This window comes from Lissotriton helveticus, chromosome 4_1 (assembly GCF_964261635.1).
Source record: "Lissotriton helveticus chromosome 4_1, aLisHel1.1, whole genome shotgun sequence".
Lineage (NCBI taxonomy): Eukaryota > Metazoa > Chordata > Amphibia > Caudata > Salamandridae > Lissotriton > Lissotriton helveticus.
The window spans coordinates 1,818,464,723-1,818,491,816 of NC_136063.1; the positions used below are offsets into that span (position 1 = coordinate 1,818,464,723).

Sequence of the window (27,094 nt, forward strand, 5' to 3'; positions counted from 1 at the left end):
AGGGCCTATATGGTGTTACAATTAATGTACGAACCATATACTTGGTGGTACACGGAAAAAACACAAAAGATAAGGTCTTGCAGAACAGCAGAAACCATGAGAAAATGATGGTATATGACTTAGGGCCTGATTTAGAGTTAGACTAACAGGCTACTCCATCACAAATGTGAAAAATATCCCATCCTCATTATTACACGTGCATTACATCTTATGGCACTTGTCAGTAGCATGCCAAAGGCCCCCGCAGCTCCAGCAGCAAAGTACCCTGGCCTGAGAGAGTGCAAGTGAGTTCAGAGAGGGGTCCCTCCATGAACTTTGCAGGCACGACCCCTCAAGTTTCATTACACCACTTGCACTTGTAGTAAGGCAGACACGACATCCGTCATGTTTGTGATTCAGCACTCGTCCAACAAAATCTAATGCGCCCATTAGTATCCCCTGGCATTCAGCTCTTGTGAAAAAATTATGCCAAGTTGCAATTTGCATTATATTCTTGAGCCTTTTTGTCTGAGTTTGATCACAAAGTCTATGGGCCAGATAAACGACCCTACCGATTTGCGAGTTGCAAATTGTGTCATTTTGCGACTCACAAATAGGAATGTACAATAGTGTCTCAGACACTGTTTGTGATCCCTAATGGGGTCGCAAATTGCCTGCCTCATTAATATTCATGAGGCAGGTGCAATTTGCGACCCCCATTAGAAATGGCTACCACTCCCAGGCATGGTGGCCGTCTTGGGTCAGCAGACCACCATGTCTGTGACTGCTTTTAAAATAAAGCATTTTTTTTTAAATGCAGTCCGCTTTCCTTAACGGAAAATGGGATGCGTTTAAAAAAAGAAAAATGAAATGTTACTGTTTCATTCTTTAAGAGTAGGCAATGGCCCATGGGAGTGGCTTACCACCTACTTGAAGTAGTGGTAAACTGCAAGTATTTTGCAAAACAATGTTACATACCATTGGGACTCACTATTAGGAAGGGACGCACTTGGCACGCCCCTTCCTAATAGCGTGTCGCAAAACCTTATTTTGTGAGTTGGAATCAGGTTACCAATTCGCAAAATAAGGTTTGTTCATGGGCCAGACCTATTTCGTGAACTGGCCGATTTCTCATTTGTGACCGCAAAAAACGGTCGCACATCTGTCCCTTTGCTCGTTAGTTCTGCGTTATTTTTTCCGGCTGCCCTGGTATTACTTTCTTACCCTTTTTTTGTTCATTACATATGCCAGTTAGACTGCTATAACTTCAATTGGTGTCGAACTATTTATTTTTCCTTTTTTTAACTGTAACTAGGTTTTTTTTTGTACTCGTGTGAAATGTAAAGATGCTTACAGCTCCTGAAGCAGTTTGCAACCATTATTCAGGTTTCTGTTCTGTATCCCGTGTAGGCGCTATAAACATAGTGCTACATGCAGCTATCGTGCTTTTCTACAATAGACAGTCTTGGACCCAGGGCCGGACTGGGAACCAAAACCGGCCCTGGCAAAGTGCTCGGCGGGCCCCCCTCCTCCCCCTGGGGGAGGGGGAGGATGCCACCAAGCTCTTTACCAGGGCCGCTTTTCCGCCGAATTTGTTACAGGGCCGATTTTGCAGCTGTGCTGCAAAAACGGCCCTGTCACAAAAACGGCCGACCGGGGAATTGCCCGGTGCCCACAACGGCCAGTCCGGGCCTGCTTGGACCAAGTATCACAGGTATACTTCTTATAAAACGAGTTCAACTGAAGAAGTAAAGCAAAATAATTAATTGTTAACCGAATGAATGCTGTCAAGGGGTGTAGCCTACCGTTTATATGACCACAATTTCAAGGTAGAATCTTTGAACTTTAAACTCGCTCATTGGGAACCGTCACTGTCCTGTCAGGGCGAGGATATATTTTATGACTTTCTGGAACACAACATGAAAATAGGCCAGGCTTTGAAAAGGTGATTCTACAGGGCTTGTGGGAGAGACTGCGGTACACTCATAGGAGCTAATTCAGAATTATTAAGAACAATTAATAACTATTTTCCTGTTCACAAACCCCACGACAGTCAAACGATGGCTCTTGGGCAAAACAAGCGCTCCTTTTCCTGGAAGATCCTAATCGTTACCCTCTTTGGTAAGTGGTCTGATTTCTTTTCAATCTCTTGAAAAGGGCAGTTTTATCATAGGTTCTAGACTGTTTACTGCAGGTGCGTATGTTTGCAATTTGCAGCAATGTTTACATAAACAACAAGGGATTGGCTGGAGGGGATTGGTCTGTAGAATTGCTTTTCAATGGAAATGTGACCGTCATGACGTAAGGATGGAGTTTTCCACTCTCAGGTGCTAGTTCATGCTCCTTGGTTTCTATTGGTGGCCTGATGGCCGTTGTTGATACAGAGTGTTTACCCAGAGAACACTATGTAGCATCTGTTTATAGTGATAGGCACATTTCCTGTATCACTGTGTGACTAGCTCATGGCACCAGGTCAATATTGGTTTCCAAAGCAGGCGGAAGCAATTGTCAGCAGGTAAAATAAAATAAACAGATTCACATAGATAGGCACGGAAAAATAATTAAAATGAACTCTTGTATGACTGTAAGTTCAAAAACGTGAACTTTGTATGAAGGCAGGAACAAATAAATATCAATGTTATGTTAAGCACAATGAAAGAACTCCAATGCATAAGATATTTTGTAACAATTTTGGCTTTGTGAGTTGCGAAGATACATTCTTTTTGTAACCAGGAATGTGAAAATAAGTACTTTTTAATCCAACTTGCTCTGTGCTGGAATTGGATCTTTCACCCTGGCCTTTCAGTTAAGAAACGGCTGCATTCTGGGAGTTCAGGTTCTCATTTCTTGAGTTAGCCAGAGCTTTTGTAAACGGCACGTCCAGGGTTGGAGACTCGATGTCTGTAGGTGGAGCACTCGAGGGTACCTATGTGGGCTGTGTGTTGTATTTGAATAAACGAAGCTACTTAAATGATGAGCTGCATGCGTATGATTAGAGAAAAGGTTCAAGAATGGAATGGGCTTGCAGAGAGCACACAATTGTGAACTGAGTGATCACTCCAAAGGTAGTGGTGGTTAAAGTGGAAGTTGTCATCGCCCAGTAGAAGTGTTTTTTTTACGGAGGATGGAACAGCTAATTACACTAATCTTTCCTCTACCTCAAAGTTGATTTTTGTCAACAAAAGGACTAAATATTGTCACCCCAAGGATGTGTCCACATAACCACCCTTCCCTTTTTGTCCCTCTTCACCCCCTGCCCCTCTGTTTGCCTCTTTGTGTACTGACCGGTGTCTGTGTTGTGTGATACTGTATGCTGCATTGTGTAATTGTTTGCTGTGTTTGTTTTTGACATCAATCAATCAATCAGGGTTGGTAAAGCACAACTACTCACCCGTGAGGGTCTCAAGGCGCTGTGGGGTTAGGGGATGGGGGCTCTGTTGAGTGCTGGGGTCAGCCAAAGAGCCAAGTCTTGAGGTACTTCCTGAACTGGGACAATGTGAGAGGTTGATGGTGGCTGAGGGGGAGGACATTAGCCTTGTACTCTGACTTACACCTTTCTCCAACAGTCTGCCATTCTAACTCTACACCAGATCTTTTCACTCCCTTGAATTATAGCTTCTGCTCTTTACTGCTTCGTGTTTCCTTCTCCTGCACCCTAGTCCCTCTCTTCCTTCGATCTTTCTTGTAAGGCTGCTAAGGTGTTGGGGAAGACCCTTCCATTTGGAATGCTTTTTCCTAATTCCCTCTCTCGTGTTCCCTTGTTTCCTCTTTCCTGTCACATGTGGTACTAGAAACTGGATTTGGATCAGCATAGGGTACTGTACAGCATGGAGCGCATAGTGCAAAAACATGACATAGCAAGCAATTCTTCCACCTGTCATAGGGTCTATCTGTCTGGTGTCTGTGGCTTATGTGCAAATGGGCCTGGTTGACATTTGATTTGTGTGCATTGATAGCTATGCTCTGTGTACATGGATGTCTAAACACTGTAAACTGTTTGAATTATTTGCATGTAGGACTCATCTATGCCAGTGTATACATGGATCCTTTGTGTCTGTCTCAGGTGGCCTTCATGCACACCATACATTTTAATGGGCAGGGAAAGTTAATTGATATGGTCCACACATCTAAAGTTATTTTGAATTTACTAGGGTCTGGCGCCCTATAAATAAAAACTACGTTGTGTATCCAGTCACATATTTCATTTAACTGTTGATTTTAGACTCTTTTTCGCTGACCACTTTGTACTGAAAGAACATGCTGGTAAGTGGTATAGTATTGAGGCGGCACAACACCTCCTCCTTGCATAAAAGGTAAAGAAGCAGCAGCAAGCATTAGCGAAAGGTCCCTACCCCTGCCCCCAAGCACAGTCGGTGTTTGATGCACCAATGATGAAAAGCCCCGCCCAGGAGGTGTATGACAATTTGTTTTGGACCTCTCTTCTGTGATCCAGTGAGGTGTCTCCTAAACGTTTAAAGTAGGGTATAGTTTAGATTTTTCTGTTCATCTGGTGGTATTCAGAGTGAACACAGACTTGAAAGGACGAAATAAATTGGAAAATCAATCTATTGTGCTTTTACTGCCTGATCAGTAGGTGTACCTTGTTCTTATGCCCAAGAGATATTTCCATACGGAACATTGCAATGTTGCATGCTAGCAAATACTCCATATAATTATAGACAGACCGTTGCTCTGCTGTTAAATGTCTTGAAATAAATTCAACATGCTGCGAGACACACATTATCTACATCCTTCTCACTGGTCTCACTGGTCCATGTGTCCCATTGAGGTAAGCACTGTGCCTCTCCGACATAAAGCAAGGAAATGGCCAGTGTTTTAAGATCAAGAACATTGTCATTATTCTTCGAAAGGTGACATGGACATTATTGTTACCTTGTTATTACTCTTTGCAAGGTGAAATGGACAATAAAGAAGAATAGGGAGCCTAGCCAACAATAACAAATAGAAAATGTAAAATAGTCAAAGATTTGTTAGCGAGAAGCCACTTCTCAAGGGCTAAAATGCAACCACTAAAAGGCTTATGGTAATGGGGAAACAGAAGAAAGTATGAGGATGGTAATGGGAAACAACTAAGAGCAACTCATAAAAATACCAAGCATTAGCAATCATGCTGAGAGTCAATCAGATTGCCCAAATCCTCGAATCCACAGAGGATCCGCAAATCCTTTATTGGATTAACAAAAAAATGTACCCTCTTCCAATGATATGTGTTTATTTTTCAATTTATTTGAGGCCATGGTATGATTCTCAGATGTAAACATATAATTCACATACTTAACTTTTCATACAGCTATGAAACGCATGAAAAATGTGAGCAGGATTTCTCAGCGAGTTAAACACTCACCATAGACACCTGTTGTAATCACAAGTTTAGGACACAACAATTCCATCTCACTCTTCCAACTTTCTGATGTTTGTAAACTGAGTGCCAAATTGTATGATAATATCACCTGCTATTTAAAAGGATTAGATATGGTATTAGGGTAGTATGAAGTTATAGTATTATGGTATACATAGTTGTTATAATGTAATATTACAAAAAGCGCGTCTCTACAACTTTTTTCATTTGTGCTTATTAAATGTGATGCTTTCTTATCATTTCTCACAGTGGTAATACATTTGCAGTATTCCATGTTTTTTAAGGCTTGCACTTGTCAAGTGTTACTATACTTGCTCTATATATTGTCAACAATCTGCAATTGTAGCCTAATTTTAATATAATCTTAAAGTCTTCCTCTGTGTTTGTTGTTCCACGATCTTGTCTTAGTTCGTGAAGAGTGTTGCAAAGTCAAATCGATGAGCAACACAGGAAAGTTAGGGGCATATTAGCAAGAACCTCGTTAAAATTATCGCCATTTTAGCGGCAGGAAACTGCCGCAAAAACGGTGATAATGGGCTTGCTAATATGCGTTATAGAATTCCAATAGAAACCCAGGTTAGATGTGCAGGACATCTAACCTGGGCTTCTATTGGAATTCTATAACGCATATTAGCAAGCCCATTATCGCTGTTTTAGCCGCAGTTTCCTGCCGCTAAAACGGCGATAATTTTAACGAGGTTCTTGCTAATATGCCCCTTAATTAGTTATCTTTATTGGGTGTAATCTAGAACAGAAGCCACCGCCATGGGGTCCAGGCTACAATGATTAGAACATAAACGCTGGCAGTGAACAAATAAACAATTCCATAAGCAGAATGTTGGTTAGTCAAACTCAGTCTAGGTATAAACTTCCATGCAAAACCCCATATATATTTTCCCTTTGCAAACGTAAAAAATACACCATGCTTAAAATACATAATATGGCAAATTGCAAAAAATATGATTCAGATAAGTTTTCTGAACAGATACAAATTACACAGAAATATTTAAACAAGTGAAGAAAAATAGAAAAAGGTCAATTTATGAAATAAAGAGGAGTCTTCCTGAATAGCATGACGTCACAATTGTACATATATATCACAGATACTCGTGTCTGCGCTATCATCTGTACCTCAGTCAATAACTGCCTATTAGGATGTATCCCACCATTGCTTTCTCCAGTATCACACAGCATTACCACTACCCTCTCGAGCATATATTGTTTTTTTTTTGTATTTGCACAAGCCTTCAGCCACCATCAAAGATTTCCCAACCCTCTTGTCAAAACCCAATCTTCTGCAGGTACCTTATTTTTAATAAAATGACACCCAAAATGTCTCCATACTACTTGTTGTGCATCATTGTTTCTTTCGTTTAGCCTCAAGCCACAAAGAGGTATCATTTTTAGGTCGAGCATTCAAGACCTCTTGTATATACTTTAGTATATAATTATATGCGTATGTACTTTGTGGGCTCTGGAGATCAGCCCTAGGACTAGTCTGCTTCCCGCTTAGGGACTTTTTTTCTGTTCAATTGCCTCTATTTAACTGTCTTGACAGAAAACGCCCAGTAGAGGTCAGTAAAATACAGGAATTGCTTTCTGCTTGTTCAACTGCCTCTATTTAACTGTCTTGGTAGAAAATGACAAGTAGAGGTCAGTATAATACCAGAATTGCTTTCTGTTGAAGGACTTTCTTTTTTTTATTTTCTGGCAACTGCCTCTATTTAACTTTCTTGATAGAAAACGACCAGCAGAGGTCAGTAAAATACCAGAATCAGTTTAGCATTCTCTAGAGTCCAGTCCATGAAAATTGTCCATAGACAATATTATTTTTTACAAATTTTGTATTTTCAGTGATATGAACACCGAAGGCCCTCATTTTAAAATTAAAAACAGTTCTTTGTACTATACCATTTCCCCCTGAAAGGCAATATTTCTCTCCATGTGTTCCCACACCTGGCGTGTCAGGCAGTTTGGTGCTTACTTTCCCTCCATGTTAAAGAAACTCAGCTCCCAACTCCCGCACTACTGCAGGAGTTGGGGTTGGCCTGGAGACTCGCCTGAGTCTGCATGTGGGGGCTGACCTCGGGCGCTGGGCATCCTGCTCCCTAGTTTCAGTCACGGAGTCGGCCCTCCCGTCGGATTGCCCTGGTCAGAACTTCCTCTCCCGGGGGCCTGCATTTGTTTGCTCACATGACTTTGCCTCCGTGCCTGAGGTAGGCCATGGTTGCGCTCTGTCGCAACCCTCGTTGGCATCTGGCTCTACTTGGCTAGTGACTGGGTGTGGTCCTCGCTGGCCTCCTCTGGGGCGAATTGCTTTGCTGGTTGCTAAAACCTGTCCCCGGGACCTCCACCACTCGTCCCCCCACCGAGTGCTGGACCTCCTCATTCTCTTTGTATCGATGCCCGCTCTGAGTCTGATTGCCACTTGCAACTGCCCTCGGGCCTGCTCCCCTCTCAGCTCTGGGCCCCAAAGCAGTAGATCTGCATGTCATGCCCAGAGGTAAGGCTGCCCAGGATGGCTTGGTGGCCTCTCTCAGGGCCAAATCGGCCACAACGGACATGGGCACCAAGAAAGACCCGACCCCGCAGCCCCATGAGACGTCTCCTGCCCTTCCCATAAAGCAGGATTACATGGAGAAATTCCTTGCTGACATATGCCTGGAGATAGGCCGTCTGAAGTAGGACTTCAAAAGATGCCTCGCTGAGGTGTGCAGGGACATCACAGTGGTGGGAGACAGGGAGGATGACCTCGAGCACACTGTCGACTCTCTGGCTAAGGACAAGGAGGCTCTGGAGGAGCAACACACTGAGCTCCAGGCCAAGCAGAAGGACTTGGAGAATCGAGGACTGTGCAACAACCTCTGCATCAGGGGTGTTCTCGCAGGGTGGAGGGGGAGGACATCATGACTTTCACCAGGGACACGTTAACGGTCATTTGTAGGAGTTTGGGGGAGGCCCCCCTGGTCCTGGATAGAGCGCCTCTAGTCGGGGCCACCCCGGGGCGCCCGCAGTCCCCGATGGACATTCTCACCAAGGTCCACTTCTTCCAGGAAAAAGAAGTAGTATGTAGGATGGGGAGGGGCAAACCAGACCTGGTGTACCACTGCGACACTATAAAATCTTGCAGGACCTCTCCCCCTAACCTAGAAGAAGAGGCAGGACTTCAAGTCCATAACTGAGCACTTGCGCTATCAAAATGTGAACTACCAATGGGCCCACCCCTTTGGACAGCTCTTCACCTAGAATGACAAGAAATGCATGGCCAGGCCTCTCTTGGACCTCCTGGGGGACCCCGAAGAACGGGGACCCCCACTCCTCCTTCTCCATACACTCAGATTCTGCCATCCCAAATGGAATACAGTCCACTGGCAATTCGCTCTCGCCACACTAAGCCCAATCAAGCCAGAGAGACGACAAAAGCAGACCTTTTCGCACACCTCCAGAAGATGAAGGCGGAGGGGGCACCTTCCATAGCTGATGCCCTCTGGATCTCTGGCCCTATGGACAGTTGCTCCCTCAGCAGGGCCAGGGCGCGGAGCTCAACCTACTGTTGCTCATTGCTTATTTTCTCACTGATTTCTTCCCCTTTGCAGGATTGATTACTGGCTACCTGATTTGCATAGACCACCGCTCGTACACATGGAGCTCTCCTCCATTGATGTCTACTCATCTTCCGCGCCTGGCACCCCTTTCCTGGCCCCTTATGGACCCTTATGGAGTGGCTCACTTGGTTGGTCCCTGTTGGCACTATTACCCTTCCTCAACACTCTGGTGTGTCTTTCTAGTCCCTTCTAGGTCTCCTTCCCATAGCCTTATTCACGCCCTTCCCTGGGCACAATAAGGGGGCCCACCATCTTCAACCTCTGCTCATCCTTCCAGCCTCCACACGCAACAAGCTTTCTTTCTCTTGATCCCCTCCCATGGTCACCACACCTAATCTCAAGCTACTCTTTCTCAATGTGTGCAGGTGAAACTTCCCTAGCAAACAACAGGTGTCGCAATATCTCCAACAAGACCCAAACATCATCTTTTTGCAGAGAGAGCCACCTCATCCATGCGGACTGTCATCGCATGTCTCATCCCAAATATCCGCACCAACACTGGTCATACACCACCACCAAAACTCTGGGACTTTGCCATCTTAAGCAACCAACATGCCTACATGAATGTCCTTAAACTCACCAGGGATCCAGACGGGAGGTTTTTCACTCTTACAGTAGAGAAACACCCTTACACTGTTAAACCATCTCCATGCCCAATCAAGCTCAAGACCCTTTCATACGTCGCACCCTTTCGGACCAACTTGGGGCAGAGAGCAGTGACTTGGTCATTAGGGGCGATTTTAACCTGGTCTAGGACCCTCTGCCAAACAGAAGCGCCCTTAATGTCCAAGGTACTGGGGCGATGTCCTGATCACTCAGACACCAGGGTTGCAGGTTTGGTTGACGCCTTGCACTATTTATACCCGGACTCTACTGACTTATCTCTTTACTCGCATGTGCCCCTGTCCTACTCACGTATCAGCCACTTACTCATCTCCTTCTCTTATTGCCTGCTCTTACTTCAGTGCATACATCTGACATTTCCATCTCAGACCATGCCCATATCGAGCTCACATCAATGTCCTGCTGTTAGGAAACGGCAGTTAGTCCTATTTCTGTGACCATGGGCCACCATCACATGACCTGGGTTATGGGTATAAATCTGTGTCCTACCTTTCTATCATTGCTCGATATCGCCATTGCTGTGACCTTGGTATCCAGCTCCTTCGTTTCCTGTGCTTTGCTGAAAGTTCCCGTTGCCATCTTTCTCCTTTTTGTCTCCCACGGGCTCGTGGGAGATTTTTGTTCGTTGTTTACCTTGCCCTTCCCCCCTGGAGGTAGAGAGTAAGTTTAGTCCCCCCTTCCCCACTTTGCTTGTAGGTTCCTTTTTTGTTTCCCTCCCTCTCTGTTGCCAGCGTTTGTGTTTATTGCTTGTTGTGTGAGCGGGGGCTCCCGTTCTCACTTGTTGCCACTTTTTGCGGTGTCCGCAGCGCGGTATTAATCGCGCTGTTTCTTGAATCCGGGCAATTCGCATAGGCGCCTGTCCACATCGTTGGCGCGCGGAAGTGACGTTTCGGGTCATTCCGCTTCTGGCATTGTGTGTACAAACGCTGGCGCGTTAGAAGTAAAGAGAGTCACTAGTCTCTCTTTTGTCCCTTGCCCTATTTTGATTATACGAGGGTTTTTTTTTAGCTTGGGTTAGCGGGATCGTTTTCCCAGCCTCTCTTTTTTCCCCTTTTATGGTGCTTAGCTTTGCACCTTTACTGAACTCAGGACGCTGTGTTTTGTGTGCCCCTGACTGGTTGCCATCTCCTTGGAGTGCCTTTTTCCTTTTGGAGATACCAGTTCCTACACGAAGCCAAGCCTGCGCTTACCACTGGTAAGGAGGGGGTGCATGTTGGGGTGGAACATGGTCACTGACATAGAGGCTATATAGGATCCATGTACATTGAAAGATTGTCTTTCCCTTGTTGACTCCAGGTGCAGAGGCGTGAAGGAGGGAGCCCTGTCCTGACGTTCTACAGGGTGGGAGACTTGGTGTCTCGTGTTATACCACCCTCTTTTCGGGTCCACTGGAATGCTCACAGTATAAATCTTCTGTGGGTCTTCGGTGGACAAGAGAAGGGGACTGGTGCATGCTACGCTCCTGCAGTGCTTGGGCTGAGCAGGGTCCAACAGAATATCGAGCCCACGTATTTAGCACTGCCTGAGCGAGCATGGACGTGGATGGGAATGCAGTGGGGGATGGCACAGGAGGTCCTTCAATGCAGGATATCATGGGGGCAGTACAGACATTACAGACACAGGTTCAGGAGTTACAACAGGAGAATGCCGGGTTGAAACAGGAATTGGTGGCTGTCAGGGCCAGAGAACAGTTGCATCAAAGAGGGGCCACTCCCGTTATTCACCCTGCAACCTTCCAGTATAGTGGAGGGGTTGGTCAAAGTGCAATGGGAGGTAGTAACTCCAGTAACCCCATTAATGTGACAGTGTCATCTCCGGTTGCGGTGCCATTAGCCCCTCCTGAGAGATTCACGGGAGATAGCGAGAAGTTTGGGATGTTTATGACCCAGTGTCAGCTACATTTCATGTGTAGACCGAGTGCCTTCCCTGACGATTCCGCTAAAGTAGCCTTTACAATATCCTACCTGGCTGGCAATGCGGCTCAATGGGCTATACCTTTGGTGGATAGCGACGATCGTGTGTTATACAACTACAGCGCATTTAAAGAACTGATGCGGGGACTGTTTGCCAAGCATGCGTTCATGCAGGCTAGTGATGCAGAACTGATGAAGCTCCGGCAGGGCAGACAGGATTTGTTGTCATACATCGCTTCTTTTAACAGACTGGTATCCGAGACCCATTGGCCCACTGAAAAGAGGACATCAATATTTTATCAGGGTCTCTGCGAAGAGCTAAAGGACATCGTATCACAGGTGGTAGATCCACCAGAAGATTGTGCGGCATTCATAGATCTGGTGGTCAAATTGAACCACAGGGTGTCCGAGAGGCGAGGGGACCGTAGCCGGTTTCAGACATCCCGAGGTAGTTACGTGAAGGCTGAGATAAAGGCTGCAGGGGAAAACAAGGTGACACCCGAACCCATGGAACTAGGCGGGGTACGGGGTCCTCTGGCGCCAGAGGAGAAGAAGAGAAGGAGGGAGAACAATTTGTGCTTATATTGTGGTCAGGGGGGTCATTTCGCTAGGGAATGTCCTATGAAGCCCTCTGGTGCGGGATTCAGTAAAAAGGTAGCCTGTGTTCAGGTAGACCGTAGGGTAGGCGGAGGACAAGGCCAACAGTATGAGGTTGTCGGATCCATAGACCAAGCACCGAGACATTTTGTCATCAACGCCCAGTTATTGCTTCTGACTCAGGACCGTGTTTCTGTTTCAGTATTGTTGGATTCAGGAGCCACCGGCAATTTTATGGATATCACTATGGCAGAGAAGCTGGGGGTTCCTTGGCAGCTGAAGGAACGACCTGAGCCAGTAAGGGCTATTGATGGAACTGAGCTGACGTCGGGGTGTATCACCCGTCGGACTGCACCTTTGGGTCTATTATGTGAGAATGGGCATTCCGAAATGGTGGTTTTCGATTTAATTGATGCCCCTTCATTTGGATTGGTGTTGGGGGTACCATGGCTGCAGAAGCATAATCCTAGGATTGATTGGGTGCAGAGATTGGTAACGTTAGATTCAGCGCATTGTTTGAGGCATTGTTACGCAGTCGCAGGAGTACAGATCGATCCTTTGGTTTGCGCTGTGACGGATGTGGGATCTGTCCCTCCTCAGTATTTGGCATTTAAGGACGTCTTTGATAAGACGATTGCCCAGGAACTTCCCCCCAACAGGGCTTATGATTGCAAGATCGACCTGGTACCGGGGGTCTCCTTACCTTGTAGCCGGGTGTACGCATTGTCAGAGCCAGAAGAAGAACATTTGAAGGAGTACATCGATGAGATGTTAAGACTAGGGTTCATTCGTCCGTCTTCCTCCCCTGTGTCATCTGCTATTTTCTTCATTCCTAAGAAGGAAGGGACCCTGAGGGCATGTGTGGATTACAGGATTTTGAATGCGGCCACAGTGAAGAACAGGTACCCTCTTCCACTCATCTCCGTGTTGTTGGACCAGCTCCGCAGGGCTACCGTATTTACAAAACTGGATTTGCGGGGAGCCTACCATCTTATAAGGATGAGACCCGGGGATGAGTGGAAGACGGCTTTTAGGACCAAGTATGGTCTGTATGAGTACACCGTAATGCCGCTTGGCTTATGTAATGCGCCAGCGGCATTCCAGTTCTTCATAAATGAGGTACTTAGTAAATATCTGGATCACACAGTTATCGTCTATCTAGACGATATTCTTGTGTTTTCTGAAGTAAGGGCAGAGCATACAGATCATGTACTTCAGGTGTTGCAGACACTCCAGGAGCACCATCTTTATGCCAAACTAGAGAAATGCCAGTTTGACACCCAAGAGGTAGAGTTCCTTGGATTCATTATTTCAGCAAAGGGGATACGAATGGACCCGGGGAAAATACAGGCCATTGTGACCTGGCCTGTGCCTACCTCCGTGAAACAGATCCAGGTACTCCTGGGTTTCGCCAACTTCTATCGGCGATTCATTACGCATTTCTCTGAGGTAGTGTCACCGATGACTCGTCTGCTGAGGAAGGGTGTCCCCTTTGAGTGGACCAGTGAGACTCAGAAAGCCTTTCAGTCTTTATTGGAGCACTTCACTTCAGCACCTGTATTGGTGCACCCTGATCCTGCCCTGCCGTTCTTTGTAGAAACTGATGCATCAATGTGTGCTGTGGGTGGGGTGTTATCCCAGCGTGACGAAACTACCGGTCACATGCATCCAATCGCCTTTTTCTCAAAGACCTTGTTGCCCGCTGAACAGAATTATACAGTGGCCGAACGGGAATTGCTAGCTGTGAAATTGGCATTCGAGGAGTGGCGACACTATTTGTGGGGTGCCAGACATGTTATCACCATCTATACAGACCACAAAAACCTTGAATTTTTCCGTTCCGCTAGGGCATTGACACCTCGTCAGATGCGGTGGGTGTTATTCTTTAATGAATACGATTTTGTCATCACCTACAGGCCGGCGGCCCAGCAAGTTAAATCAGATGCCCTTTCTCGGATTCATGGTGAACCCAAAGGAGAAGGTCCTGTGAAGGAGAATAGGGCCATGATTGAAAGTAAGCGGATAGTGGGGGCCACGGGTATGGATGATTTTACTGTTTTGGTAAAAGAGCGATTGAAGCTTTTGGATTTGGCTCCTTTGTTATCTATGCCCCAGGTTAGTAGGAAGGAAGGGTTGTTGTATCATGGTGACAGGATGGTAATTCCTCCTTCGTTACGGGATGAGGTCCAGGAATGGTGCCATTCATCTGCATTGGTGGCACATCCAGGGATAAGGAAAACGAGAGAACTGTGTGAGCGGTGGTTTTGGTGGGACTCCATGATAAGTGACATTCAGGGATATGTGAAGTCATGCCCTGTATGTGCCATCAACAAGCCCTTGCACTGTAAGCCCTCAGGGCTTTTGTGCCCCTTGGAGGTACCGCCTTCCCCGTGGCATACCATAAGTATGGATTTTGTAACTGATCTGCCGTTAGCCTCTGGATATTCGGCTATATTGGTGGTGGTGGATTTATTCACCAAAATGGCACATTTCATACCACTCTGCAAAATCCCTACGGCAAAAGAAATGTCTGTGGTCTTTATGTCTTCAGTAGTACGTTTACATGGGTTGCCGGAGGTGATTATATCTGATCGGGGAGCACAATTTGTGTCCCATTTTTGGTCTGAACTGTGTCTGGTTCTGAAAACAGAGATACGTTTGTCCTCGGCATACCATCCTCAGTCTGATGGACAGACTGAGCGAACCAACCAGACAATGGAACAGTACCTGAGATGTCTGATTACCTCCTTGTCATGTGAATGGGTGACGGCTCTGCCCATTGCTGAGTTCGCATATAACAACAGCTTGCACTCCGCTTTGGGCATGACCCCATTCTATTGTTCACTTGGGTACCATCCTAGGGCGGTAGCTATTCAGCCCACGGGACGCATGCCAGCCATTGATGGGGTTTGTAGGCGACTGAGCGACATTTGGGGCTTGGCCCGGGAGAGTCTGGTGGAGGCCAAGGCTGCTATGAAGGCACAAGCGGATAAACATCGGGCCTCAGCTCCCTCATATAAGGTGGGTGATATGGTGTGGTTAGCATCCCGTAACTTGAGGTTGCAAGGATCACGTAAACTGCAGCCCCGGTACGTAGGTCCCTTTCCAATAGTCCAGGTTATTAACCCGGTTGCGATGAAGCTTGAGTTGCCACAGGACTATGGGGTACACCCTGTGTTCCATACCTCATTGTTGAAACCTTACATACCCTCTGCACAGGAGTTGCCCCCACCACCTCCATTGACAATTGATGGTCAGGAAGAATTCGAGGTACATGCCATCTGCGACTCTAAACGGATTAGGGGTCGTCTCTTTTACTTGATTGACTGGAAAGGATATAAACAGGAGGATAGGACTTGGGAGCCGGCTGGTGGGGTTCATGCCCCTCGACTGGTTAGATTGTTCCATAGGCAGCATCCCTTGAAGCCCCGTCCCGTGGGGAGGGTTGTAGGGGGGGGGGTACTGTTAGGAAACGGCAGTTAGTCCTATTTCTGTGACCATGGGCCACCATCACATGACCTGGGTTATGGGTATAAATCTGTGTCCTACCTTTCTATCATTGCTCGATATCGCCATTGCTGTGACCTTGGTATCCAGCTCCTTCGTTTCCTGTGCTTTGCTGAAAGTTCCCGTTGCCATCTTTCTCCTTTTTGTCTCCCACGGGCTCGTGGGAGATTTTTGTTCGTTGTTTACCTTGCCCTTCCCCGCTGGAGGTAGAGAGTAAGTTTAGTCCCCCCTTCCCCACTTTGCTTGTAGGTTCCTTTTTTGTTTCCCTCCCTCTCTGTTGCCAGCGTTTGTGTTTATTGCTTGTTGTGTGAGCGGGGGCTCCCGTTCTCACTTGTTGCCACTTTTTGCGGTGTCCGCAGCGCGGTATTAATCGCGCTGTTTCTTGAATCCGGGCAATTCGCATAGGCGCCTGTCCACATCGTTGGCGCGCGGAAGTGACGTTTCGGGTCATTCCGCTTCTGGCATTGTGTGTACAAACGCTGGCGCGTTAGAAGTAAAGAGAGTCACTAGTCTCTCTTTTGTCCCTTGCCCTATTTTGATTATACGAGGGTTTTTTTTTAGCTTGGGTTAGCGGGATCGTTTTCCCAGCCTCTCTTTTTTCCCCTTTTATGGTGCTTAGCTTTGCACCTTTACTGAACTCAGGACGCTGTGTTTTGTGTGCCCCTGACTGGTTGCCATCTCCTTGGAGTGCCTTTTTCCTTTTGGAGATACCAGTTCCTACACGAAGCCAAGCCTGCGCTTACCACTGGTAAGGAGGGGGTGCATGTTGGGGTGGAACATGGTCACTGACATAGAGGCTATATAGGATCCATGTACATTGAAAGATTGTCTTTCCCTTGTTGACTCCAGGTGCAGAGGCGTGAAGGAGGGAGCCGTGTCCTGACGTTCGACAGGGTGGGAGACTTGGTGTCTCGTGTTATACCACCCTCTTTTCGGGTCCACTGGAATGCTCACAGTATAAATCTTCTGTGGGTCTTCGGTGGACAAGAGAAGGGGACTGGTGCATGCTACGCTCCTGCAGTGCTTGGGCTGAGCAGGGTCCAACACCTGCACGGCCTAACCTCGCGCGTCTCAGCGATGGCGTCTTTCCCCCCAGCTTTAACGAGACCCAGTTGACAGGGCAGCAGTGCAAGACGCCATTACGGAGTATTTTCGGCTCAGCACAATGTGTGAAGCTTACCTTCACGTCCTATGGGATGGCTTCAGAGCCACTATATGCAGGGTGCTGATTTCCATCTCCATAGCCAGGACTCAGGAGGTGCGACTCCTTGAAGCCAAGCTCACAGCAGACATTGTTGCCCTTAGGCGCACTGACAAACAACACACAACTTGATATATGCTGAGGGGGCAGGTCCAGGTCAACAAGGCTGAACACTTGTTCCGTGCTCTTAAGCAAAAGTACTACCGGGGGAGATAAAGTAGGTTTCCTCCTGGTGCACAGGCTGCATCACCAGTGTAAGTTGCCAAATTTGCAAACTTCAGAAACCAAACTCGGCCTGGGTATTTCAGGAAATGAACAAACAGAAAACTTTCAGGACTACTATTGAACCCTTTACGCCTCAGGGCAGAAGACTCTGCAGAGACAGACAACTACTCCCAGAGCTGTCCTTAGCCCACTCCCACACTCGTGACCTAGAAGAGCCCTTCTCTGCTGCCGAACTCTGCAAGGCACTCCTGGAGCTTCCTAAAGGGAAATCTCCTGGTCTCATTGGCCTCACGCCGTCCTTTTATATGGTTTTCCTACCGCAGCCCCAAGCTCCCCTGCTCACTTGTTTTTAACTCTCTGACCCCCTCCAACGGCCTTACGCCCACCATGTCCAATTCTGAAATCGTTCTGATCCCCAAACCAGGCAGCTACCTACCCTATGTTCCCCTTATCATCTAATTGCCCTACGAAATATTGACAGGAAGCTCTACGCCAAGATTCTGGCTAACCATTTGGAGCACCTTCTCCCTGGTTCATTAGAACCGCCCTAAGTGGGGTTTATAAAGGACAGAAAACCTTCCCTGCTAAACTCACCCTGTCATGATGAGTAAGATATGTCCTCCTACTCAGCGCCTACTTCCTCCATTTGTATTAATGGCATGACCACCAACTCCTTTCCGTTATTCCGAGGCACCCCCAGGGCTGCCTGTTGTCCTCTTTACTCTTCGCCTTAGTGGTTTAACCCTTGGCTTTCCAACTCCGACGCTTGGTTGACATCAGAGATATTCCCTTCACAGGTCAGGAACATGAGGTCCTCCTATACATCGATGACCTCCACCTGGCGCTATAATAGCTGGATACCTCCCTCCTGGCCGTTGTCCAGATCTTGGAAACTTATGAGCATATCTCTGGATACAAGATAACTTTTCTCACTCTCACTTTTGGGCGCAATGCCTCTTGGATTTCCAGGCACTCTCACCCTTTCAATGGGCCTCACACTCCATACAGTAATTGAGTCTCACCATCACAGACTCCCTCTCCTCCTGGACAAGGGCAAATTGTCTGCACCTACGGAAGGCGATTCATGAAGAACTCTGTCGTGGAGGTTGCTTCATATCTCCTGGTTGGGTCACCTGAATGTGATACAGATGAATATTCTTCCCAGGCTTCTCTACATATTCCAATTCCTCCCTAAACCCATCCCCACCAAAGACATCACCAGATTGCAGGCTGAACTCTCCTTTATCTGGAAGGCAAAGTACCCTCGCTTATCTATAGCACTTCTAATGCTTCACCGCAACCGTGGGGGGCTCGCATGGCCCAACCTTCGGGGCTATTACTGAGCGGCATCTACCTAGGCTTCATCTCCGAATGGGTAGTGCCGGAGAGCAAAAAGCACTGGGTACACATGGATAGAGTAGTGGCGTGCAGGCCTCTGTGGGACCTTGCCTATCTGCCCAAACAGTCCCGACAATGCAGTGCTTATGTCGCTACCCTGAGCACTCACTCACATTTGAAACCCTGACATGCTGACGCGCTGCTGAACTACCTGAGCACGCTAGCACGATATTGTTCTTAGCTGCATAAATACAAATTTTAAAATCGCCGTATGTACTGCTTGTAAATGATAACTATTTGCACAGTATAAATTTTAAATTGTTGGCACATTAGTAAAATTGTACATTTGTGTGTAGGCCACCGCTTATCTCCCCGTTCCACCGCAGCTTGTGCTGTTTGTTGTGGAGGGAGTGGACTAGCGCGGTACAGAGGGAGTCCATCACCCTCATTTCCGGGGGCCATCTTAGAGAGGTGACGGTCTAGTGGTTGCACTAGGACCATCAGGAGCCTCCTATTTAGGGCGAGCATTTTTGGCCGCGCCAAAGCACTCACTCACATTTGAAACCCTGACATGCTGACGCGCTGCTGAACTACCTGAGCACGCTAGCATGATATTGTTCTTAGCTGCATAAATACAAATTTTAAAATCGCCGTATGTACTGCTTGTAAATGATAACTATTTGCACAGTATACATTTTAAATTGTTGGCACATTAGTAAAATTGTACCTTTGTGTGTAGGCCACCGCTTATCTCCCCGTTCCACCGCAGCTTGTGCTGTTTGTTGTGGAGGGAGTGGACTAGCGCGGTACAGAGGGAGTCCATCACCCTCATTTCCGGGGGCCATCTTAGAGAGGTGACGGTCTAGTGGTTGCACTAGGACCATCAGGAGCCTCCTATTTAGGGCGAGCATTTTTGGCCGCGCCAAAGCACTCACTCACATTTGAAACCCTGACATGCTGACGTGCTGCTGAACTACCTGAGCACGCTAGCACGATATTGTTCTTAGCTGCATAAATACAAATTTTAAAATCGCCGTATGTACTGCTTGTAAATGATAACTATTTGCACAGTATAAATTTTAAATTGTTGGCACATTAGTAAAATTGTACCTTTGTGTGTAGGCCACCGCTTATCTCCCCGTTCCACCGCAGCTTGTGCTGTTTGTTGTGGAGGGAGTGGACTAGCGCGGTACAGAGGGAGTCCATCACCCTCATTTCCGGGGGCCATCTTAGAGAGGTGACGGTCTAGTGGTTGCACTAGGACCATCAGGAGCCTCCTATTTAGGGCGAGCATTTTTGGCCGCGCCAAAGCACTCACTCACATTTGAAACCCTGACATGCTGACGCGCTGCTGAACTACCTGAGCACGCTAGCACGATATTGTTCTTAGCTGCATAAATACAAATTTTAAAATCGCCGTATGTACTGCTTGTAAATGATAACTATTTGCACAGTATAAATTTTAAATTGTTGGCACATTAGTAAAATTGTACCTTTGTGTGTAGGCCACCGCTTATCTCCCCGTTCCACCGCAGCTTGTGCTGTTTGTTGTGGAGGGAGTGGACTAGCGCGGTACAGAGGGAGTCCATCACCCTCATTTCCGGGGGCCATCTTAGAGAGGTGACGGTCTAGTGGTTGCACTAGGACCATCAGGAGCCTCCTATTTAAAGCTCACATGGGGCTGACGCGCAGCGGACGCGCGCAGCGGGCGCACCGATGGCGCGCCAGAGGTAAGCCCGTCTGTGCCCGTCCGTGCCGCGGCCGGGCCTAGGGCCACCCCCCTTAGCCATCCTAGTCACGATATGCATATTCCCAGAGATATGATATATTCGCTGCAGACCCAGGGTACGTGCTGCCATAACACACTGCAAGCTGACACCTGGTGGGGACCAACATGCTGTAACAACTGCAGAATTGAGTTAATCCCGGAGATACAAAACACAATGCCAAACTGCCTTACTACTTTTCGAGGAGGGCTTATTAACGCCAGGTCAATGTGTAAAAATGGAGCGCACGTACATGACCTAATTGCGGAAAATGATCTGGATTGTTTGTTCGTCACAGAGACGTGGCTCAAAGCCTGGTGCACCCCGGATGTTGTTGTAGCTTTGCCGCAAGGGTATTATATCCAGCGATTGGATAGGCCGGAACAACGGGGGGGGGGCTCGCCATTATCCATCGCGAATCGATCAAATGTACTTCATTTGAACTCCCAGACATCAGGGGGGCGGAAAGCCTGGGTTTCAATCTCCATATACACAAGACCACTACTTTTACTCTGTCTGGAGTACTGATATACCGACCTCCGGGTCAACAGAAAGACTTTTTAGATAGTCTAGCGGAGGTGATCAGTAACCTTGCTCTCAAATTCGCCAATTTTACAGTTGTAGGCGATCTGAATCTTCACCTTGATTCTGACTCAGATTCAAATGCGGCCTGTTTTAAAGATCTAATCGACGTGCTGGGGCTGACCCTATTGACACGGGACCCTACTCATAAGGCAGGACATTCATTGGACTGCGTTTGTTCAAATCTAACATCCTTAAAGGTAAAACCGCCCCGCCCTCTAACCTGGACCGACCATATGTTTATCCCATTTGACCTTTTAGTGGAGGGAAGGGGGATCAGAAAGGGTGTCCCTAGGGCTGATGCCAGTATGAAATACGATTGGAAAAAAATAAGCAATGACCCAGATCTGCAGCAGAGAGCTGTGGCGCTTAAACCCACTCTTACGGGTGCCACAGAGGCAGATAATAAAAACTTTAATCACTGGATTAAGGAAATCTGTGGCCCCCCGAAGGCCTCAAACCCCAGTAAACCGCACTATAACAAAAAATCGGCACCCTGGTTCTCACTCTCCTTGAAAGAGAAATATGTAGAGGTTAGAAGATTGGAGAGGAAATGGCGGCGCTTGTATAAGGAAGAAGATTGCAGCCACTATAAGGAATCTAGGAGGCAATACCACGCTCAGATTAAAACTGCCAAAAAGGAATATTACTTAAAAGCAATTGACTCTTCGAACAATAAACAGAAAGAGATTTTTAAAGTAGTCAATGGTTTTATGAAACCAAGTTTCCTCCTATCGGAGATCCCTCCCTCCCTCACTTTATGCAACTCGATTGCAGACTTTTTTGAGCAGAAAATATTAAACCTCACCAAAGACTTTTCTGAACCACCTGCTGCCAAGGCAGTAGAGGACCTAGAAATTGCCTCTGGAGCAGCACAACTCTGTGATTTCCTGCCCATTAGTTTAGAAGACTCACGTCAATTGATTCTGTCCACTAAATACGGCTCTCCCTTTGACCCCTGTCCCCCTATGCTGATACATGCCTTAGTAGATACAGTTAACCCTACCATAAATAACATCATAAATTCATCTTTGTCTTCTGCCGTGATTCCATCGGAATGGAAACTGGCAGCAGTGAAACCTCTGCAAAAAAAACCCTTGCCAGACCCCTCAACACTCTCCAACCTTCGTCCAATCTCCCTGCTCCCGCTGCTTTTCAAGATGACTGAAACTGCGGCGAATAAACAGCTGACCAAATTTCTGGAGGATGAGGACATCCTGCACCCTAATCAATCTGGGTTTCGGGCCTCACACTCCACCAGTCTGCCCTTTTGTACACCGTGGAGACACTGAAGACCGCTATGGATCAAGGAAAGAAGGCCGTCCTTATCTTGCTTGATCTATCGGCGGCTTTCGATACGGTGTCCCACTCAATATTGATCAGTCGTCTGGTAGCAGCGGGGATAGTGGGCACCGTGTTGGACTGGCTGAAGAATTTCCTTGACCATCGTAGACAGGTCACGGTGTTGGGAGAACACTGCTCCGAGGAAAAAACCACGCAAACAGGGGTACCTCAGGGCTCCACTTTGAGCCCGGTACTGTTCAACTTATACATGACCCCCTTGATTGAGCTGATTTCGTCTTTTAACATCAGTACCATATCATACGCTGACGATACTCAGCTCATTCTGGTACTAGACAGGGAAAATGGAAAGGCAGAGGAAAATCTAAAAGACTGCCTTACCGCAACCTTCATTTGGATGCGTGAGAACCATCTAAAGTGCAACACCGGGAAGACCGAAATTATACCCTTCGGCCCCCAAAACCCCTTTTCCCCTAGCCTATGGTGGCCACTGGATGTGGAGTCCCCTCCTGATACCATCGTTACGGCCCGGAACCCAGGGATCAGGTTTGATAATGCCCTATCTTTCAAACAGCAGGCAGGGGCAGTGGCAGGGTCCTGTTTTAACATCATCAGAGGACTAAGAAAGTTCTTTGATTTTCTCCCTCTGACAGCCAGGAAGACGGTGACAGTAGCACTTGTAACATCTCGTTTGGACTACTGCAACAGCTTATATGCAGGACTAAATCGATCTGTCCTGCACAGGCTACAGGTCGTCCAAAATGCTGCTGCCCGCCTGGTTCTAAAATGGCCGAGGAGGTCATCTGCCTCGGCTGCTCTCAAGGCCCTACACTGGCTGCCCATTCACAAACGCATACTGTTTAAAATTTTGGTGATTACCTTTAGAGCATACCACCAACAAGGACCCAAATACTTTCTCCCCTGGTTTAAACTGTACGCACCAACACGTTCCCTTAGATCAGCCAACATGAATCTGTTACAGATTCCCAAATTCAGACTCTCAACAAGAGGAGGGAAATCTCTTGCAACATTGGGCGCAAAAGCTTGGAATAAACTCCCACCCAATCTGCGCCTGATCTCTGCTGAGAATAACTTCCGTAAGGCCCTGAAAACCTGGATTTTCAACCTCTCAGATACGGTCTGTATGACTTTGGTTTAGGCACAGTGTGTTCAGTATTGACGAGATGGATGTGTGAGCTGACTTTCCGGCCTTCCACCTAGGCTACGGGCTATATGCGCCAGGATGCTCCTTGGAGTGACAGCCGCGCTATATAAGTGCACGCTTACATTACATTACAAGGCGTTGGAGATCTGGGACAAACTGGCTACAAGACACGGACTGACCACATTCCCATCGATCAAAGATGCACCCCACAGCGGTGAGGTGTGTCCCCAGGGCACAGTGTGGTGCCTCCTAAGGGAGGTTGCTAAATTTTCAACGTGGTCTTTTCAGTGAATTGATATCCAATGGATTACTGAAACATGCTTCTCATTCATGTAGTTGTATTTGGTTTTATCCATTGGCTGCAGTTTTAATCACTACGTTCATTGATTTTAGAACAATGCTTGCCAGGTCCCAATGCATTTCGGCCGTATGCAGCCTTCATCTGTAAAAGTAATTGAACAAACATCTCTGGTTCACGATACATGAAGAATATACATAATATGCGTTTTCAGATTACATCATCTATCAACAAAGCATGCTAATTAGTGCGTATTTATCAGTGCGTTATGTTCGCAAACATGTCTGTGGTTATTATAAACGTGATCAGCAAATGAATCGGTGGTGCACAAATTTGGGCCGTGCATATGACTAGTGGTTTTAGTCAATGGTAACCGTGAAAAAATACATTGGGTTCATGCTGTATGTGTCCTGATTCGCGGTATTCCCAAAGGGGATAGCGGCTTCCGGCGTGTGTTTATGTGGCATTTAAACCTTGATAGAAAAAAATATCAGGCGCATTCTGTTTCCATAACTGTAGTTTACCTGGTGGGAAGGGGGGCTACCGGCGTGATTGTTTTGTGGCATTTCAAAGCTTCAACGGTTAATGTGCACGGTTTAATTATATAAGGAATAGTGACCCTTGTGTCTTTGCGTGTTCCCGAATTTGTACTTACTTGAAGAGCTTAGCCTTCATGCTCCGACGCGTTCTCTACAATGTTCTGATGGAAGTGCGAGGACATTAGATTCTGTCATTCATATAACATATGTTCCAATATGCCTCTAACGTTCTTATTTAACCAACGTGTGTCTTACTCTTTTGACTACAGTTTATTAGGGTTTAAAACGTGTTTTGTTTTTATTATTTGTGATTACAACCCCAATTTCTTGTATGTTTATCAACAAAAAATCCTATTCACATCATGTCAAGGTATAAACCCAAGGTTGAACTAAAATAGAAAATAGGCCTTTTAACCAAAATAAAAGTGGGTCCCATTAGTGAATTATATAGCTAAACAAAGTATGTAAACTTTACAATCTGGGGCAGTTTTGAAGTTGTAAAGACACCCCGAACACCTGTTTTGCATGGTATCGGAGACGGACACAATGTTTGTTTTACTATTAAGGGAATATTCTGCAAGAACGTGCGCTGCAGACAATAAAACAGGAACACAAACTGCAAACAAAAAGGCCCACAGAATGACCTGTCACGTTAACCTGTTGTGCACTGTCTAATTGCCCTCTAGGCCAGTCCCACCCTGGATAAAACTACGCCCTTCTGATGAGTTCATATAAGATTTAAACGAAATAGGGATTGCATGAAAACATTTCTCAGGGTGTCTGACTTCTAACTGATCTTTTTAGCAAATATGGAGTCAGGCAGTGACCGGCTTTCAGTGCTCTAAATTTATCATAACAAGCATTGAAAGTTATTACAAGGCACAAAAAAATCACCTTTCAGCTCTGGATTTTAATGCTCACCACTCCTCATCTGTAGTGCAGTCACAACAAGCATGCCTGTCACAGTATATACTGAACTGCACACACCCGCCGTTCCTCACCTTCAGTAAACTTGTAGTCCTAGGGCCCTAATGATGTGCTGAGATCATCTCACACTATCCCCTACTTTGTCAAAAACATCACGGCTAAAGGAAAACCCCTGCTTTTCTTCTTTGGGGATATGAGATACACTGGCTTTATCATAGTCAATGAGCTGGGTAGACAAAAGTGATACAAACCAACCTCCACCTTAACTTCCTCTACGCGAAGGGAAGCAGTAAAAGTAGAGGTAAAGTAATTTCGGGCTGGAAGTATCTTTCACGATGAACCTAAAGGCGACTGGAGCAGGATAGCAGTCTAAAGGCCTTAGTCATTAATACACTATTTTTATGAAAATCCGTGCGTGGTTGTTGTTTCTTTTTATTTGTATTTTTTTGTTGCAATTTTCTATATAATCAGATCTCTCTATCTTTCCATTGGTTTCTAGGATGTACCCTGGCACTTTCAAAGCATTCCAGATCAGGAGAGGAGATGAGAAACTGTTTATTAAATCCCCCAGTAAGTTATCACTGTTGCGTGCACTAAGAACAATAGATATATATGCAAAACTTAAAATAAGTGTGTGGTCAAGGTTCAAACTGGATGTTTAAGACAATTATGAGTAAGTTTGACTTATGGGGCAGGATTCACAAACATAAATATGCCCATATGTATTTACTTGCGCCTAAATGTAATCCTACATCTAAGTGTAAATCTCTGTTTTCTAAAATTGGTGTGGGGTCTTCTTTTTGCTGACCCATAAAACAGCTAGCCAGATCACTTTTTTTATACTGTCATCAGGGTTCTTTAACTTTAGCCATTTGAAGGAGATTCACAGAACCCCACTCAAGGCTGCTCAACGGTTTGGCCAAGTTTTTCTGCCTCACCTTGAGTTCACTAGTAAACCACCCTGTATCATGTGCTGTCCCCCTGTGGTTCTCTTTAGGGCATAATGATTTAGGAGATGCTGCTAAAATTCTCCTCACCAGTTCCTTCAAGGAGGTGATTGAGTTCCTCTCATTGAACCTCTCAAACTCTGTGCAGAACAGACCACAAATTGCAACACTTCGGATGCAGAATCCTCATGTTATTTTAATTGCTTGAGATTTTCTGCAAACCCACTACTCATCTCCCAGCTCTGACATACTGTTGGTTTCTGTTGGAAGCCTTTTAAAATTGCCTCTCTCACATGAACCTATGGATTCCATAAAAGAAGACATGAAAGTTGTGGCAATCAAATCTCTTTACCACAACTAGGTAGAGTTGGCTGTCCCACTGATCTACCACGAAGAACAACTTGTGAAGGTGATTAAGAAAGCCACAGCCAGTGGCACTGCAGTTTCAAATGGCTTTCATCAGGCCTTCTTCAAGGTCCATGTGGACTTCTGCGCAGTCAAGCTGTGTATAGTTTACAAGGCAGTTTTGAGTTGTGGGAAAGTTCCTGACTCATGGAAGGGATCAATAATCCACCACATCCACAAGGATGGTGACAAAGGCCAGCCTGGCAGTTATCGTATAATAGCCCTCTTGGACAACAAGGCCAAGTATTTTGCCAGTTACTACAGGACCTACAAAAGTAGTCCTCTGACCTTTCAGTTGTTCCTTGAAATCAAGTAGGCTTCCATCCAGACTCAAGGACACTGTCCAATCTCATGTCACTCTCTTTGTTTATGGAGAACCGGCTATTCAATTCCTGTACACAGGTACCTGGTTAGAGGTTAAGATTGGCGATGGCAGGAGGCTATCCAGGAAAATAACCACTTTGTCTGTATTGATACAGCTGTGTGTGTTAGCACCGCTCCTTTTAAACCTGTTTATTTTAACCTGTTTATCTCTGACCTCTCTGGGAAGCATGACATGGTGAATGCACATCCTCCCAAGCTGGGGGGTAAACTAGTTCATGACATCCTGTTCACAGACATTTTATTACTAATGAGCAAGACCTGCGTCGGATTGCAAAGACTATTGAATCCACAACATGACTACATAACCACAAACAAACCTGAAATCAACGTGAAAAAAACCAAAGTTCTTATAGTTCAAAGCAAGATAAATTAAAAACCTTGTGAATTGAGCATAAACTGGAAACCAGTAT

At 46.3% G+C, this 27,094-nt stretch overlaps 1 protein-coding gene across 1 annotated transcript in view; it reads left to right on the forward strand.

Moving 5' to 3' along the window:
- Window positions 1–1,819: 1,819 nt before the first annotated feature.
- The window catches only part of XPNPEP2 (X-prolyl aminopeptidase 2), a 472,549-nt gene continuing 447,274 nt past the window's right edge, over window positions 1,820–27,094 (forward strand). Inside the window, exons 1-2 of the mRNA XM_078688442.1 lie at window positions 1,820–2,100; window positions 25,448–25,518. Coding sequence (XP_078544568.1) covers window positions 2,040–2,100; window positions 25,448–25,518 — 132 coding nt within the window. The 5' untranslated portion in view covers window positions 1,820–2,039. The remainder of the gene's footprint in view (window positions 2,101–25,447; window positions 25,519–27,094) is intronic.